General features: G+C 37.6%; 1 protein-coding gene across 2 annotated transcripts; it reads left to right on the top strand.

Annotated features, from left to right (window-relative positions):
• The first annotated feature begins 4,175 nt into the window (after nucleotides 1-4,175).
• LOC139126336 (uncharacterized) lies at nucleotides 4,176-13,887 on the top strand. 2 transcript variants are annotated; one of them, XM_070692406.1, is made up of 2 exons: nucleotides 4,176-4,413; nucleotides 9,430-13,887. In XM_070692406.1, the coding sequence occupies exons 1-2, from the start codon at nucleotides 4,344-4,346 to the stop codon at nucleotides 10,608-10,610; spliced, it is 1,251 nt and encodes a 416-aa protein (XP_070548507.1). In that variant the 5' UTR covers nucleotides 4,176-4,343; the 3' UTR covers nucleotides 10,611-13,887. The 2 variants fall into 2 exon arrangements, with proteins under 2 accessions (XP_070548507.1, XP_070548506.1); XM_070692405.1 differs by lacking the exon at nucleotides 4,176-4,413 and adding an exon at nucleotides 6,736-6,938.
• Nucleotides 13,888-17,967: the final 4,080 nt, after the last annotated feature.

The raw sequence follows: 17,967 nt of genomic DNA, 5'->3' as shown, positions 1-17,967 counted from the left end.
GCCAATTATTTAACCTTTGTAATAGTTTGAAAAGTGATATCCCGAGGAAAATGTAAAGATATAATGATAAAAAACAATGATGCGAAATCACATTGTACAAGTAAGTAGGTAACAGAAATCGGAGGTGTCTTTCAAAAATTCAAGTTGGAAGTCTACATCATCACCGGTTAATTTCGGTTTCAACAGACGGATCAGCATATTAAAAGTCATTCTTGATAGAAAGAGTGTCAAAACTTAGTTACAGACATTTCAAAATTGTCAGAAATCTAGAATGCTCAAAAGCTTCATCGTTATTCTTGACTGGGAAATTTCTGATTTTACTGAAACATTAACAATAAACGTCATTTATGACAACTAGCTGCGGACATGTAAATTCTTAAAACTTCATAACTTATTACATTGATTAAACAATTCTTAGCAGGATTTGACTTGTTAATCGAGAGATTACCCCAAAATAGTGTTTCTTTGCCCGCATGACTGCATTAACAACCTTTTCTTTCTATCTGACCTGCATGTGGCACGCATGTATACGGGTATAGAGGCGATTCCGAGGCTCAGAGTAGAGCCCTTTCTGCGGTTCCGTAGCACTGCCACTCCCTGGCTGGTTGTGCCTCAATCCCCCACAACAACCAGCCAGGGAGTGGCAAGGCTACGGAACAGCCCCCGAGAGCCTCGCTGGTTCACTTTATATCTGATATCCGCCCTACACTGATTTGCTTTCAACGGTCTTGCCAAACTCACTGCGAAATATCTCTGGCTAGACCGGGTTCCACCAGAGCACCGTGGCATGAATGAGGACCACACTGCATAGCCAACGAGGGAATGTACGGTATAGTCCAGCCACACTCCATCACGTAAGACATCAGTCATTTCATTTGATTTGATTTGACTTGATTTGATTTGATTTGATTTGACACTTAAGAAACAGCAGGTCCTGCTCTTCTCCCAATCAATGGAACAATCCTCCTTAATGTTGTGTGCACCTAACACGGAATACTCTCAGTGATCAAACTGCAAATGCCCCGTACCGTATGTACAAGAACGTGGTCAATGGTAAAGATTCAGTATTTGTATCTCATGGGGTTTGTTCAAGGAATTATTCATATAACAAAGGCATTTAATTCTTGGCAATCTTTCAGAACACTGGAGATTCTGGTGGCACAGTTAATTATTTCAGAAGTTTGTAAAAACTGGCTTTTATACTTTCCATTCTTTAACGATTTATTGTCTATTTGTGTCTTCAAAAGACGGTGTATTTTTAACTTTACGGCAATTTTAATGTTTAAATGTATAAATGGAATTGTCCAAAATATTACCCAGCTTATTTATTCTCAATCGCAAAGTTCATGATCATTATAGACACACTGTTGACAAGCTATTTGGTAATAGACCCTCGAGAAAAAAGGTTTTCTCGAGGGTCTATGATTTGGTATTACATGGTTTTTTTTAGTAGAATGAGAAATTGCTGTTGACGTACAAAAGAAAAATAGTAGAAAACTGCTTAGGAATATATGTAAATGACTATATTTCTTCATTATCAATCATATAAAGTTATCTAGTATAGGTACGTACGCTGCGTCGTCCGCTCGCACGGGTCCGTTACTTCCCACTATCTGATTTCGGGGAGCATCCAGCTGCCCTGACAAGAGGCCATGGCAATTAAGCGAAGATGTATACTCTATGACAACCTCACTTTAACAGCAGATTATAACAATTATTACATTTCTCGAAACCTACCAAGTCATGAATATGTTCATTTCTATTGTGAAATAAACTATAGGTGCGATTACACTGAGAGTACAGAGTGAGGACGGAATGTTATGAACTCGCGTATGAAGAGGCAAGGCGGCATGATAACCATTGATAAGATGTCCGTCGTGAACTGGACATGATGTTGCCGCTGAATAGTACAAAATGTAGTCAAACTGGTTTACTAGTGATTTGCTAACAATAGCAACCCTTGTTTGATGTCTTACTTTTTCTCAGGTATTAAGTTTATCAAATTTGTTTTATAATTTTTACAGTTCAAGAAAGTTCGAGATGTGGTATTTATTGTATGATACTGTCAGAAGATTTTGTATTTATCGACCATAACCTTGAAAATTCCATCCACAAAGCACAACACAGTTGCTCGAACTGTTTCTTAGTTATTTTCTTTCTTCACCCGATCCCCGTGCCTTTGGAAGTATTGCAGGTTGGTTCAATATTTGTGTCTTTTTCCTCTTCTGTTACATTTCAATGTTTCTAAAACTTCTTACTGGCTGATGGCCTGAAATAAAGATAATGATAAAAAGAATGTATTGTGCGTAACAACACATTAACGACCGCAACAATTCGTGTCATCAGTGATGACGTGAACCAATAAAAATAAGTTTAAAACAAACGTTACCTAAGACAACGATAAATTCATTGTTACCTGCATGAGAGCCATAGGGGCCGTCCTGTCACCCGATTTGACAACGTTACCATTGAGACACTGAACCATGCATGCACAGAGTCGTCTGATATTAGCGTAATATACAGTGATATAACCAATCACGTACCATTAACGGCAGTGAGGACCTTATTTGCTCACGTGTTTACACACGTGAGCATATGTCGCAGCGATGTCTGTCTGTCTGTCTGTCCGTGTGTCTGTCTGTCTGTCTGTCTGTCTGTCTGTTGGTCCGATATCTCAAAATGTCTGGTCAGATCAAAATCAAATCTGGTACATATATTCAGTTAGCAAATGGCAAGAACTGATTAGTTTTTGGTGAGTGTGGCTTGCACACTTTTTACTCATTTGCATAATTAATGGTTTTAGAAAAAAACGGATATACATTAAAAATGACAACACACAATTTGATGAGATTTGCTACAAATGTTGATCACACCGAGATATATCAGCAGTGGGAACCATTAAGGAGTTACATGAAAGATAGTTGCTAATTTGCATATTTAATGAACTTTCCTAATTAGGGATATATGTCTGATTTGACTCGATCAAAATTGACCAAACTTGGTATGTATATTAAAGATACTATTATTTAACATTATTGAAAGTCATTAAGCGTTTTAACTTTAGCCAATTCCTAATTTGCACATTTAATGAACTTTGCTAATTAGGGATATATATTTGAATTGACTGGACCGACGTTGATGAAACTTGCTACATGTATTTGGAGCTACTATGATACAACATTTTTGAAAGTCTTTAAGCATTTTTACTTCAGCCAATTCCGAATTTGCATATTTAATAAACTTTCCCAATTAGGGATATATATCTGAATTAACTTGATTGTAGTTGTTGAAACTTGCTATATACATCAAAGATACTGTGATATAACATTATTGAAAGTCAAAAGACATTTTACTTCAGCCAATTCCGAATTTGCATATTAAATGAATTTTCATAATTAGGGATATTATCTGAATTGACTTGATCAAAATTGATGAAACTTGCTATGTACATTAAAGACACTATAATACAATATTATTGAAAGTCGTTAAGCATTTTCTCTTCAGCCAATTCCTAATTTGCATATTTAATGAACTTTCCTAATTAGAGATATATATCTGAATTGACTTTACCAAAGTTGACAAAACTTGCTACATATATTGCAGATACCATGATACAACATTATTGACAATCATTAAGCATTTTTACTTAAGTCAATTCCTAATTTACATATTTAATGAACTTTGCTTATTAGGGATATATACTTGGATTTACTTGATCAAAGTTGGCAAAACATGCTATGTACATTGATGATTATACCTGGTTAAAACAATATCGAAAGTCATTTCACATTTTCATGTCAGCTAATTTATAATTTGCATATCTAATGAGCTTTCACAGCTCGGCATATATGGCTTGAAGGACTTGGCCAACGGTAATTACACTTGCTATATAAAATGGTGATACAATGACAGCAGTCAAAGAACTTTAATATTTTTATTTCAGCTAACTACATATTTGTATACTTCATGACCTTTTAGAATTAATCGGCGGTGATTATTGTTCATTATGTTGATCATAATAATTTCAATGAAGTTGCAAACATGTGGCAAAGGTTCAAATTTACACATAACCGGTATATAATGAAACACGTGAGCATTTTCAGTTCATATCTGGTTTTGTTCACAGTTACAGGCGGCCTTTTGTGTGATTTTAATAAGTCTCCTAGAGGGTTCTTAATTTAAATATGAATGCAATCGATAAACAGTGCGCAGACGCCAGTGATTAGTGTAACTGTAATAAAGGGTAGTCGCCTCACGCCACTCTACCGATCATAACGGCGGCCTTGGTATTAAGGTTTTCCTGAACATCTAATTCACATGACTAATTACTGAAAGCCATCAACATGTACACTGCAAAGAAACTCGGTGGTCCGTCACGGTGGAAGGCAAATAGCGTATGTTTGACAAAAACTGGTGAGTAATAGGCCTACACAATAATTCCAATGCCCATGTGAAGAATCTAACATGGAAATATACATGCACAGTGGCATGACTTTGATGGCATGGCGTATATGGATGGATCAACTTCCTGCCTTTGTCCTTGGATTGATCAATAACGTTTCATGAAACATTTTCCGAACTGTTTCGATCGATAATAACTATGCTGTGTGTGTCAGCCATCGACAGGCAATCTATATATTCGTATTTTAGCATAATATGGTGTACACGAGACGTCGACCAATGTACACGTCCACACATTGCTACACAGTTATCGGATCGCCAGTGCAGCACTCTTTTGGTGTCATCAGTAGCTAGGGTCAAGTTACTGTGTGGAACGAATATATGGAATTATTTGTACATCAGTGTGTCGGGTATTGCTATTGTAGAAGGCAACATGACAGAAGCTAAAATCGTGTCCGATACACCCTTCATACAACAGATGTCATGAACGTAGCGATGTGATTACCCATACCATAGTTCCGTCATTATGTCGTATTGTAATATTATTTGTATAGGCGAATGCCGTTATCTGTAGAGGGTCGCTCATAATATTACCAAAGTCAAAACGTTGTTTTTAAAGAAAACAATTTGAAGTTGGTTGTTGGAGATGTGTAATGTGGCTACAGTCTGTGCTTTGACTGAGTGTACTACACGGCATTGTCCCAGTAGTAAACACAAACACGATGAGCTAGCTGTCGACAGCTGCTGCCAAATCGAACAACAATAAGCAGGATGAGCATTTTCGCGGAATGTGCATTCATTGACGTTCATGCCAATTTACAAATACTTTTGATTTCAAGCTTCGTTTAGCTAGAAAGTTCACGCTGAAAGTAAACAACAAAGACTGCGATTTAATGAGGCAAACGGATGACCTTGGCCGCGACAATGTATACACACACATTGGCATTCATAGGACATGAGATTGCCACGATGGACATTGTTTGTAATCATGAACAGTTGCACGTACGTTGATTTGCATACAATACTTTAATATCAATGAGATTACGAGTGTTTACGAAGATTTCTTTTTAAGACAATGGTGACGTCACTGAGCATGCCCTACCTACGTGATGCCTTGACAAAATTATCATAATATGGACCTTACCTTCACCTATGAAGATAATTTGTTGTCAGTTTAGATGACTTTGATGGTCAATAAACTATCGAAGTTGTTATCCAGTCAGAAATGCAACAATGTTGCTATTTAAATCGGATACTCTTTGCTGATAACGTGTTCATCAATGGCTCACACTAGACCAAATGAGTTGGACGCATCATCGGTATTGTTTTGGTGTTACCGTATAAAGAGAACATAGATCAAATCAATTTCCATGGTTCGTAAGCCAATGTATACTTCTCTTTTTACGCTGCAGACGTCGAATAGATAGGAATTACGACGATGTGTCTAATGTTGATATTTCTGGACTTTTGAAACCAACCTTGCTCTCCAACACAGTGGACAGAGTTCAAGTAACACCATCCAGCAGTAGTATTCGCCCAAGCTAAAACAAACAACCTGCAAAGGATAAATAATTCATTTAGCGGTGACTTTACCATTCAACTATTATGCAGGATGCAGGCTTTCTTATTCTAGTATCAGTCATTGCAAAGTCCTGAACATGATGTATAAAGCTGAGGTACCAGAAGATGGTACCTCCATGGTATGACAGCTTTTGGCCAGCTTTGTAACTTTGTAATTTTATTACTCAAAGTCGATGCATCTATAAATGGATTTCCATGCATTGAATCAAATACATGTAAATACAGAATAAAAATAAATAAATAATTCAATAAAAGAACAGTGTAGAAAAATAAATGTAAACTACACATTCAAAAGGAAAAGCATAAAAAGTGGGTGAGATTGATCTCGGAGCGAAATGCGATAGCAATATCATATGGTAAAAGTTACCTTTGCATACAATGTCAGTTTTAAATGACACAATCTTCACGCCACGCTCCATCATTTTCATCGTACGGAGTAACTTTATCGTCAACAACGTGAAGCAAACATCGTATTTACACAATTGCATTGGTACTTTACAACTTGAACATTGCCATTGTTGTGCTACGGCTGCGCAATTACCCGCTGCTTCTGACCAGATATTGAAGACATTTTTATTGTTATTGTTTGCTTGTTTATTAGAAGCAGTCTGTCAACAAGTTTGTCTGTTTGGCTTTGTTCACTGGTCGTCATTTTCCATTACGCATGCGTTGTTCCATACAGCAGCACTGCACCATTTCGGGGTTGTCTCTCATCTCATCGCATCATTAGCATGTTGTTCTCATGAAGATGCGTAGATATTTTCAGTGCAGCGTGATATGTCTTACAGCCCGGCAGACATGTTCAAGTACTAGCGTGATTACTGTTTCGACATAGCGACAGTTAGATTGTCATGAAGCCATGTATTGGTTGAGACTGTACATCGGTGACTGTAAACAGATCGATGAATATTTCAAACGCCGGAGTTTTATCAAATTGCCGTCGGAGTCCCAGACGGGTACAGTACAGAGTTTGTTTGTTATCGCATTCTTTCAAGCAAGGTCCATGCTACAAGTTCAATTATCACGTAGCTATTTTGCTTGCAAATGTTGTTTCCAGAATCATTACGTTTATCGGTCATTTTGTAAAAGTGAAATTACATTGTAATGGTGCAGCTTGAGTCCCAACACATGTGTATCTTCGGCCATGCTTCGACGTAGCTGTCCGTGGGATGTTGTCAGGTTACTGTATAAATCACGGTACTTTCGTTAGTGACGAGTTCTTCCATCGAGTTGTCAGTAATTAGCGCTAGACATGATGAGAGACTATTTTACTGTCAAAGCACTAATTTACTGCACCATTACCTTTATAGCAATTTCGATCTCAAATCGTGTATGACTGTATGTGTTCACTTCGACTGAGTCCGAGCTCAAGAGTGCCATACACGAAAACATTTCTCATAACACATTGGCGTGTTGTCCGCAATGAACAGTGTTTTCCCACATACGTGTTGTTGAAACTTCGCTAGAATTGTCAACTGGGTCTGTGTTATGTTGATTTTATGGGTCACCATCTAGGTCTAACGACACCACATCACCTGATGTGATGGTCTGATCCGTGTGTTGAAAAATTGGGTCACAAGGTCAAACACGTACCCGTTCAGCTGTTCTTAGACAGTCTTGCAATTTAATGACTGCTCGTAAAAAAATTATGCATGGATCAATTTTGATTACACTTGTAATTGAATTTCATGTGTTTTTACATAGTGTTCAAGATATCAAGCAAGAACGTTGTGCATACCTTACAGTGTTACACATTAGTAAAATTTAGTTTATTTTTGACTCCAAATAGTTCTCAATAATATGTCATCCTAAAATACATTGTTTACTGCCCAAATCGGAGCAAGCATTTCATTACAGCATGCACTATCTGTTTTTGGGTTCGCAGTTTAGAATTCAGTCTTCCTGACAGCTTTTGTCAAATTGAAAGTAACACTAGATCTGCCATGCCTGTTTATAGTCATTACATAATAAGTCTGGCAAAAGTAAACATTCAATGCAGGGCAGAGTTCAAATAGCCTAGTATCCCAGGGACCTGGCTATTCACCTCACAAGGACACAATTACTGGTGTCAAAACACTTTCTGCTTTGTATGTTTGCCTTCAAATGTTCAGACCTTGCCATAGAAAGGTCAAATGATTGACAAAAATACAAACTTCCATAATCTGCCACGGGGTTCAGTGTTCTGAAATCATAATCGGTGAAAACTAAATAATTGTCAGTAATAATTTCCAATCACCTTTTCATCTGATTTTTTACACAGAAAATATCTGCCATGAATTGAATTCATAGCCAATATGTTAAGAAATTAGTTGTTGTTATTCTGAATAGCAAATTCCACAGATCCTATACATTGTTCAGTGACCTTGTGTAAATTATTGTTTACACAAACTATGGTAAAACAACATTTGTATTTCAAATGTTTGTATGTCTCCATCAGTATTTGCTGCAACATTTATATATACCATTTAAACACAAGGTATTACTTGATTAGTCTGATAACTTTGCCTTGAAGAACCATTCATGTATATGAAATATATGTTAAAGGGGAACAGTCATCAGAACAGCGCCTGTGCGAGTTTCTTGTTTACAATAACATTATATTTCGTGCAGGATATGTAGATGCACCTCATCATCATAGCTGCAACATTTAAATTATATGATGATAGATTATGACAGACATGTTTAAACTTTCATCAATCACCATTGTACCTTGCTTGTTGAATACAGTGTTTACATTGGTTGTATGGGTCCCATACGACCTTTTGAAAGCAGTTCCGAGGACTGTATCCCTTTAATACATGAATCAGATACAGTGATATTCAGTGCTTTTGTAATTATTTACCCCTTCTCTATAGATAGTACAACTCAGAATAATACAACTCTATGGTTGGTTTTCTATGCTGATATTGAAATTTCTACCCTGCTCCAGATACTACGTGCTATAGATTCTAACATTTCCTGCATCAATATTTCATATTTAGTGAGTTGGTCTTCACCAGACCACACTGCATTACCGTCATTCATTCATTCATTCATCCATTCATTCATTCATCCATTCATTCATTCGTTCGTTCATTCTTTGATTTAGGGTTAGGGTCATGTAATGTTGAGAATCTCTCTTTCTGTCATCTGTGGTCGATGCATCGGTCAGTAATACTCTTGTTGTTAATTGCAGCATACAAAGTCATGTATGACACTTACACTTCTGTTTGCAAATTTTATAAAGGTCATAAATGCGGAAAGATGGCGTAGTATCATTAACTGCCAAAACTATGATTCTACATGAAGAATATAGACCATGTCATGTTTTGATGTCAGGATTTTCAAATCATTCCTATCGAAGTAAATATTTCCGTCATTCATTCTGCTTTTCATTAATTCAAATTGATTCAAGTTGATCCAGGATAAGAAAAATCTTACACATGTCTTCTTTTTGTATCATTTCAGGATTTCTGATAATATTGATAACGACAGGTGTGGCATTACTGCTGACCAGAAATCTTACGTACAGTGTAGTATCAGCTGCTGGTTGTTGTATCTGTATGGACTTAGTGATGCCGGCAATATTGTTCCTGTTAAAATGGAAAAGTTTGGATGCTGGTCTAGCCCTGTCAGTTTTGGAACACATTGTTGTCAGTCTGTTACTGAGACTACTTTTTGCAGCACTGCAGGCTTTAATTGGAGTTGTCATCTTTGTCCCATTATTGATGTATCTATTACTGCAACTGATTCTCATCGCAATCTGTACTGCTGTTCGTTTGTGTGCTAAGATTGGAAGTGTTGCCTCCACTAAATCATGGGAAGTACTGCAACCACTGTGTCTGTGGGGTCAGCAGATACTGCTACTCAAGACACTTGAAGACTGTGTACAAGGACAAGAAGTGATATTTCCACTGCCAAATAAATGGATAGCCATATCTGTTATGGTCGTCATGTTGTGGTCAAAGTTTGAGAGGAAGTTTCCAACGCTTACTAACAGTGACAATAAAATGACAAGAAATTTTGTCAATTACATTTTGCATCCAACTCACAACTTAGTGCTACTGTTACTGGCTTTGCCTGCCAACTTAAACCCCATGTACATTATGGTGGCAATGCTGTACGTGGTATTCACGGAACGTTTCTTCCAGGAATGGATTGTGTCGTTTCTCGAAGACCACAGCCAATTTCTGGTCAAGTACATTTATTACTTTATCCCACACATTGCCAGGAAAGTATGGATCGGAATAGAAAACATGCCAGGATTTGAAGAACTGTATGTCAGAGTCGGCTATGAGATTGCCACTGCATGTACAGCAGGCGGAATTATTATTTTCAGTGCATTTTTGAATAATTATGAATCATTTGTGGTGTTAGTGGTTGTTTTCTTGACTAACGTAGCCATTCCCATGGGAACAGCACAGGGTTTGATACGTCAGTTGAAAATAGAAATGGCACAGATTGATCACCTACAGAAAGCCACACCGTATCAATTAGCAAGAGTACATGATATCTGTTCTATTTGCTGGTTGCCAATGGACATGGCAGTCATCACCAAATGCTCTCATTTTTTTCACGCTAAATGTTTAAAACAGTGGATTGTAATCAAAGAGACTTGCCCTCTCTGTAACAGAGATATACATGTTTAAAACTATAAACTCTAGAAGTTATTAATTATTGTAAGTTTTAATATCTCCATAAAGAATGATAAAAAGGCCGACAAAAGAAAGTACTTTTGATGAATTTGAAACTGTAAAATTTGTACAAAAGGCATGGTTAATTTACAACAGAGTGATAAGAATCATTTACTGACGTGTTCTTTACAGTACAAAATGTGAAAATGTACTTCCAAAATGACTGTAAAAAAGACCAAACTTGACCCAAATTTCAGTAGAACAACAAAAAGTTCAATACAAAATTCAAGAAGTGAACTTTTTTGAGAAATGGTCATGTGAGAGGAATTATACTTGGTTCTGTAAAAAACTTTATTTATTTTGTTCCAAACCTTCAGGTTAAGAGTTTTGGGAGGAAGGGTGGGGGTAGTCTGGTAGACTGTAGGATTGTCAAGAGAGATCTCTTGATCAAAACAGACATCAAACATTCGAAAAGATGAAAAACACTCTTGAAATCAAACAGGGCAGGACTTCAAATATCTCTGGAAAGGTGATGTTAGAATTGTAATTCTATGAGAAAACTGAATTAAATCCTTCAAAAGGTAAATATTATCAAGATTCATTTGATCAAATAATCATGATGTAATTTGTAATTTACAATATTGTCAGGGCATTTTGTGACTTGAATGTAGGATAATCTCGTTTAACTTGTAAGTTTCAATCTTGAGCATTTTGAAAACCGCAGTAGTGTGGCTGGCAAACTTAGATACTGAAGTTGTAGATAACTTAATTAATTCAGGAATGGGGAGGTGGGTAACTGAATGAATGCAGAAGGGTAGGGAGTGGGAAGTAGGCTAAATACACTGTACCACACTTTGTGATAAGTGCTACCATAGACAGTCGACAAACTTTCTCGACTGTCTACATGTATGGTGCTACAAAATTCTCTTAGCCCCCTGTAATCTCATTTAACTCTAAATTTTTGCAGAAGATGTGAAAATATTAGAAATTTAAGGTAAAAACAAGCAAATAGAATATGCTAGCATAGTATTGCGAATAATGCTTGGCATTTACTGACATATCAACCATCAAGTCACAGAGAATACCTATTGGACAGTACATAGACAGTAGAGAGGGGACTGTCTATGGATGGTACAAACTGTAAATTCATTTTGTCTTGAGTGTAGTGTTAACTAACTCTGTATGACATAGAAAATTGTGAGAAGTGGATTGTCAATAACATTGTTCAATGTAAGAGAAAATTGTTTATGTCAATGTTTCATTGATTGTTTTACCTGTATCTGTAAACTTAGACTTTGTGATTTTCCCTTGAAAAGGCTGAAAACTCATCACTTTAAAAAAAACTTAAAACAAATTAATTTATAGATAATCAATGATTGAAGCACAGTGCTATGTCAAGAAATTACTGCCAGATTTGGTGCTATTTTGTCAAATTTCAGTGCGATTGAAGCAGGTAGAAAATTATTCTAATTTATTAAAATTTTGTGTACTTTAAATGGTTAACAATAACATTTAAGTTCCATTTTGCAAATGTGTTCGGTATAAATAATTGTCAGCAAGACAGAAGCACCGTCAGTTCTTTTAGAAAAGTTCATCAAAAGTTGACCAGCTGATGGCTATGGTGCCTGTTTATTCAAATCTGACAAAAAATGTATATTTTCATGTCAGTTATGCAGATTACTTATTGTTATGTAAATTTGCACAGCATGATTAGATGTAGTGCATAAATTTGACATTTGACTTTGCTCATTGGTTGAGATTAAGAATTCCAGATCATTACCATAGATCAATACACTATAACCATGTGTAAGTGTATAATATTGCATTATTCTGTAATTGACACAAGATTCACAATAACTTTGCTCTCTGGCTTACACTGTATCAGAATTCATCACATTCAATAATTATTGCTGTTACTTGCCAATTAATTCCTTCGTGGTTCATTTTAGAAATTCATACATATTTTGGAGTAATTACTATTGCCATTGTGAATGTATTTCATATGTCGGCTAGTATGTGATAGATTTTCAACTATTAAATGTCAGGCAAGCTTATTGTGGCTGTACAGCATAGGGAAGCTGCCTTTGCTCTATGCTTATGTACTTGTCAAGCAAATTTAAGGCTTTTGAAATATCGCTACATTGTAAAATTTTCAGAATATCAGTGGGTGTATATTGGCATTTGTCTTCTTATGAAATTTTGATCACGGAATCTTAAAATTCCGATAATGTGATAAAAACATTGGGCATAGGAAGATGGGAGTCTAGAAGTCCAAAGCATTATCTCTTTAAGAACCAATGTCATCTAGAATTTGACACAATTATGTCACTTTGTCACAAAATGTGATTGTGTTTTGTAATATTAGGAGGACTTCATTGATTTGCTAAGTTCATGATAAAGTCCAAGAGTTGGATAATACAATATTTCCAGTCACTTAATGTTCAGTTCTATAGATGCAAGGCTAGCAAACCCAGTGTTGAGAGGTTTGGGACAAGTCAAGTAATCTTACAACAGTGACTTTACCATTGCACTGGTTAAACAGAGCTGTCAAATACTAATGCAGTATTGCTTGATTTGTACTGATAATGGTGCAGGCACCTCTAAATACTGTATTTGCTGCCAACTTTATAGTCACTGAAGCAGTGGTGAAAGACATGAGATAAATTTTTCAAAAACAGTTGATAGTATCGCAATATTTTGGTCTGTCTGGTGTCACATAGCAGGCAATTTATGATGTCACTCCATCAAAATAAATATATTATGTGTCACTGTGATATCCAAAATATGCATTGATGCCATATTGGCAGATAGATGTATGTCAGTGACATAAAATAATTTTACTGTAATACTAAATTGTTATCTACAAGGACAGTAGGGCACAGTCTGCACTCTAACAACAGAGATTTCAGAAACTCTTGAGTCAATTGAAAAATTTCAAATAGCCTGTAACAAGGTGTATAGGCCGTTTATATGTATGTGCCTGACAGAAACACAGGTACAAAATAAGAATAATGCATGCACAAAGTGCAAACAACAAATCTGACAAAAGAGGCAACCTTGCGCCAAGGTACTTTGTAAATTGTTATTGAAAGATAGGACAGTAGATGTCTTTAGCTATAGATTTTGTTTATCAGTCTATATGTCATTTCATGTTTCCATGGTGAAGGTAATGTTCAAATTTTTCTCAAAGAGTGTGCTATCTACTTATTATCTTATTATGTGCAATTTTCAGTTTGTGTGCATCAAATGTCAAGAAAGAAATAAAACATAATTCTTTCTAAGAAAGTGAAAATGTTGAATTATGGTGAATTTTTGAAACCTTGTTGAAGTCTCCATCATCAGTCAACCTTTGACCTTGCTGTCAAATTTGAGCAATTTATGAATTCCACAGAGGTGTTTTCTGTTTCATTGCTGGCTGGCCTACAGGAGCTGTGTACCTGGCAATACTGCTACTGGATTGGAAAGAACCACGGATGGATGAAGTATACATGTAAGTAAGGAGGCTGTCTACATGTATCTACCTGACATATGCACAGATAAACAGACAATACAAAGTTCATGGTTTTCTGATCATGTTACTGCTGCCAGTGATAATCTAAGTCCCTGTATGTTGACCAGCTGACTGTGTTCAATCAGAGGATCTATGGTGAAATATTTGTGTTGGAATGCTTTGTTTGTCAGCTATTGCATCTGCTCATGTCACTCGGAGATAAAGTATTAATAATTAATTATTGAGGTCCACTTTCATTGCCAGAATACGGAAGGAAGGTTTGATGAAACTGACTTATGGATTTCCATGACAATCTTAAAACCAGCTTTTGATATAGTTTAAATTTGATATTAAATTTGAAAGATAATCAGAATACATTGCGGTTCAGACAGGATATTTAGAAGGTTCAAAATTTCATTTTGATATGATGTATGCCAGAAGAAAGGGGTGGCTTAATCTCTAAATGTAGTTTTATACTAAGAAACAGGCCCTGGAATTGAACTAGAGGATTTACGTACAAATCCCCGGACTTTTCCATTGTTGGCAATGGCTAGCTTGTTCTCAAATCAAGGTATATAAATACACTCTGACCTGAACAAGCTTCAGAAGGGATGGTTATCCACAGTGGTCATGCTACAGGTATAGACAGTAGATGATCCTGTCCCTCTACCGTCTGTGGTACAGGTATAGACAGTAGATGATCCTGTCCCTCTACAGTCTGTGGTACAGGTATAGACAGTAGATGATCCTGTCCCTCTACTGTCTGTGGTACAGGTATAGACAGTAGATGATCCTGTCCCTCTACAGTCTGTGGTACAGGTATAGACAGTAGATGATCCTGTCCCTCTACCGTCTGTGGTACAGGTATAGACAGTAGATGATCCTGTCCCTCTACCGTCTGTGGTACAGGTATAGACAGTAGATGATCCTGTCCCTCTACCGTCTGTGGTACAGGTATAGACAGTAGATGATCCTGTCCCTCTACAGTCTGTGGTACAGGTATAGACAGTAGATGATCCTGTCCCTCTACCGTCTGTGGTACAGGTATAGACAGTAGATGATCCTGTCCCTCTACCGTCTGTGGTACAGGTATAGACAGTACCGGTAGATGATCCTGTCCCTCTACCGTCTGTGGTACAGGTATAGACAGTAGATGATCCTGTCCCTCTACCGTCTGTGGTACAGGTATAGACAGTAGATGATCCTGTCCCTCTACCGTCTGTGGTACAGGTATAGACAGTAGATGATCCTGTCCCTCTACTGTCTGTGTTACAGGTATAGACAGTAGATGATCCTGTCCCTCTACCGTCTGTGGTACAGGTATAGACAGTAGATGATCCTGTCCCTCTACCGTCTGTGGTACAGGTATAGACAGTAGATGATCCTGTCCCTCTACCGTCTGTGGTACAGGTATAGACAGTAGATGATCCTGTCCCTCTACCGTCTGTGGTACAGGTATAGACAGTAGATGATCCTGTCCCTCTACAGTCTGTGGTACAGGTATAGACAGTAGATGATCCTGTCCCTTACCGTCTGTGGTACAGGTATATACAGTAGATGATCCTGTCCCTCTACCGTCTGTGGTACAGGTATAGACAGTACCGGTAGATGATCCTGTCCCTCTACCGTCTGTGGTACAGGTATAGACAGTAGATGATCCTGTCCTCTACCGTCTGTAGTACAGGTATAGACAGTAGATGATCCTGTCCCTCTACCGTCTGTGGTACAGGTATAGACAGTAGATGATCCTGTCCCTCTACCGTCTGTGGTACAGGTATAGACAGTAGATGATCCTGTCCCTCTACCGTCTGTGGTACAGGTATAGACAGTAGATGATCCTGTCCCTCTACCGTCTGTGGTACAGGTATAGACAGTAGATGATCCTGTCCCTCTACCGTCTGTGGTACAGGTATAGACAGTAGATGATCCTGTCCCTCTACCGTCTGTGGTACAGGTATAGACAGTAGATGATCCTGTCCCTCTACCGTCTGTGGTACAGGTATAGACAGTAGATGATCCTGTCCCTCTACCGTCTGTGGTACAGGTATAGACAGTAGATGATCCTGTCCCTCTACCGTCTGTGGTACAGGTATAGACAGTAGATCAGTGACGAAATAATCGGTGGCAATGGTGGCATTTGCCACCAAAAACTGTCAATCTGCCACCAAAATTTTTTTCTGGTGGTATTTTTCTGCCACTAAATTTTGGGTCATCATGTCATCGATCCTACAGCTTGAATGAGGGAACACTAGTCTGAAGGAACACGTGTTGTCTGACGGCGGAAAAACTCATTAGCCAAAAAAAACCCAAAATAATTGCGGCATTTTGGCGTGAATGAAAACACAGCGTGAATCCAAACTTGTGATTGGCTAATCTCCATATCGATGACAGCAGCTTTTGTACACTGGACATGTTGTTGCCCTCTGTAGCTGTGATAGCCGCATATGCAGTCATACGGCACAAGATAAAAGCATGTTGTGACATTTTGAAAACAAAGCCAAACTGCAGCCTGCATGAATTAAATAACAATAAATACTTGCAGTTCATTAGCCAGTACTGGGCTCAAAAATTCCTATCGCCCGACGCCCGTGGCTAGTGAATTTTGCGTTCAGGCAAGTAAAATCCCGTCTGACGGGCAAGTGCACCAGCGGTTGAATCAACTAAGCTCTGGACAATTCAAGCTTGAAAACGTATTTCATTAGGTCTGTACACGCCTACAATCATTGTAAGTCCTTCAACTCTCAAAAGTTTTTACTGAAAACCCTTGAAAATCCGCCCGACATCGCGTAATAATCGTTCTTGCTGTTGTAAAACACAAAAAGTCGTAAAAATACAGTTTTGCGACATGTTCTCCCCGACGACACGGAGTGAACTTACTGTTTTGTATGTGTGCCGTAAAGTGGTATGCTCTTGACAGTGGTTGCCATTCTCTTTGTGCAAGTGCTGTATGAGTCGTATGACAGTCGATCGGCTTCACGCGATAGTGTAATTGCACCCTGTGCTTGGTAAATGGATGTAAACTTATTCGAAGCCATGGATCTCGGCAATGCTTACTGTTCAACGTAAATCAACACCAGATGAAAAGTACAAGTTTACATCGTAGTCATATTGCAGCTACGTAGTGCGTGAGATGCAGACAGTTTCAAATTACGTGACCTTGGTTGTTAGGGATCGGCTCTCACTTACAGAAAACAGATCTGCACTGAAGAGTAACGAAAACGAAACTTGAATCTGCTCTCTTGACGAGTATATTTATCAAAATAAAACTTTGAAAGACGGCTGTGCTCAGTGAGTAAACATGTAAACAGGTAATAGGGTTGCAGATGTACATGTGCGTATGCATTGGCAGATAAACACTAGCAGAGCAGTTGCTTGTGATCTCAGCTTGATAATAAAGAGCAGCAGCCAGCCATGCACATTGTAAATCACACAATCTTATTACTCTTATGCAAAGATTTTAATTTGGATTAGGTTGTGGAAAAATTCCAAATTCAAGGATGTTTTCTAGATGGCCAAATCTACAGAAAAAAACTAAAGTATTCTCACATTTCTTCTGCGACATTTCAGATTTGGTAATAGTCCTCCATTTTAACAAGAATGTAGTTCATGTTTGAATCTGTTTTTTCCCTCTATGAATTCACTTCATATGGCCAAACTCTTGCTTTCTGTTACAAATTACTAGTACAGTTATTAGAAATTTAGGGCAAGTAATTTTTCCTGTCGGGCAAGTAAAAATGAAATTCACGTGTCCCACGGTTAGTAAGTTTGAAAATTTTTTTTTGAGGCCTGCAGTATGGGTTGATTTTTTGTGACGTGTACTCACCATATTTTCAACAATTTATAAATTAGAATGAGTATGTGGCAATGACAAAATGTTGTATG

Source organism: Ptychodera flava, assembly GCF_041260155.1.
Source record: "Ptychodera flava strain L36383 chromosome 3 unlocalized genomic scaffold, AS_Pfla_20210202 Scaffold_27__1_contigs__length_13241970_pilon, whole genome shotgun sequence".
NCBI classification, from domain to species: Eukaryota; Metazoa; Hemichordata; class Enteropneusta; family Ptychoderidae; genus Ptychodera; species Ptychodera flava.
The sequence above is the reverse complement of the archived record's forward strand: the minus strand, read 5'-3'. Positions and strand labels throughout refer to the sequence as shown.

Excerpts from the sequence above, each read along its gene's own strand:
- LOC139126336 (XM_070692405.1), top strand. The coding sequence starts at position 6,842 with ATGTATTGGTTGAGACTGTACATCGGTGACTGTAAACAGATCGATGAA. Across the intron at positions 6,939-9,429 it reads GCCGTCGGAGTCCCAGACGG|GATTTCTGATAATATTGATA; the intron begins GTACAGTACAGA and ends GTATCATTTCAG.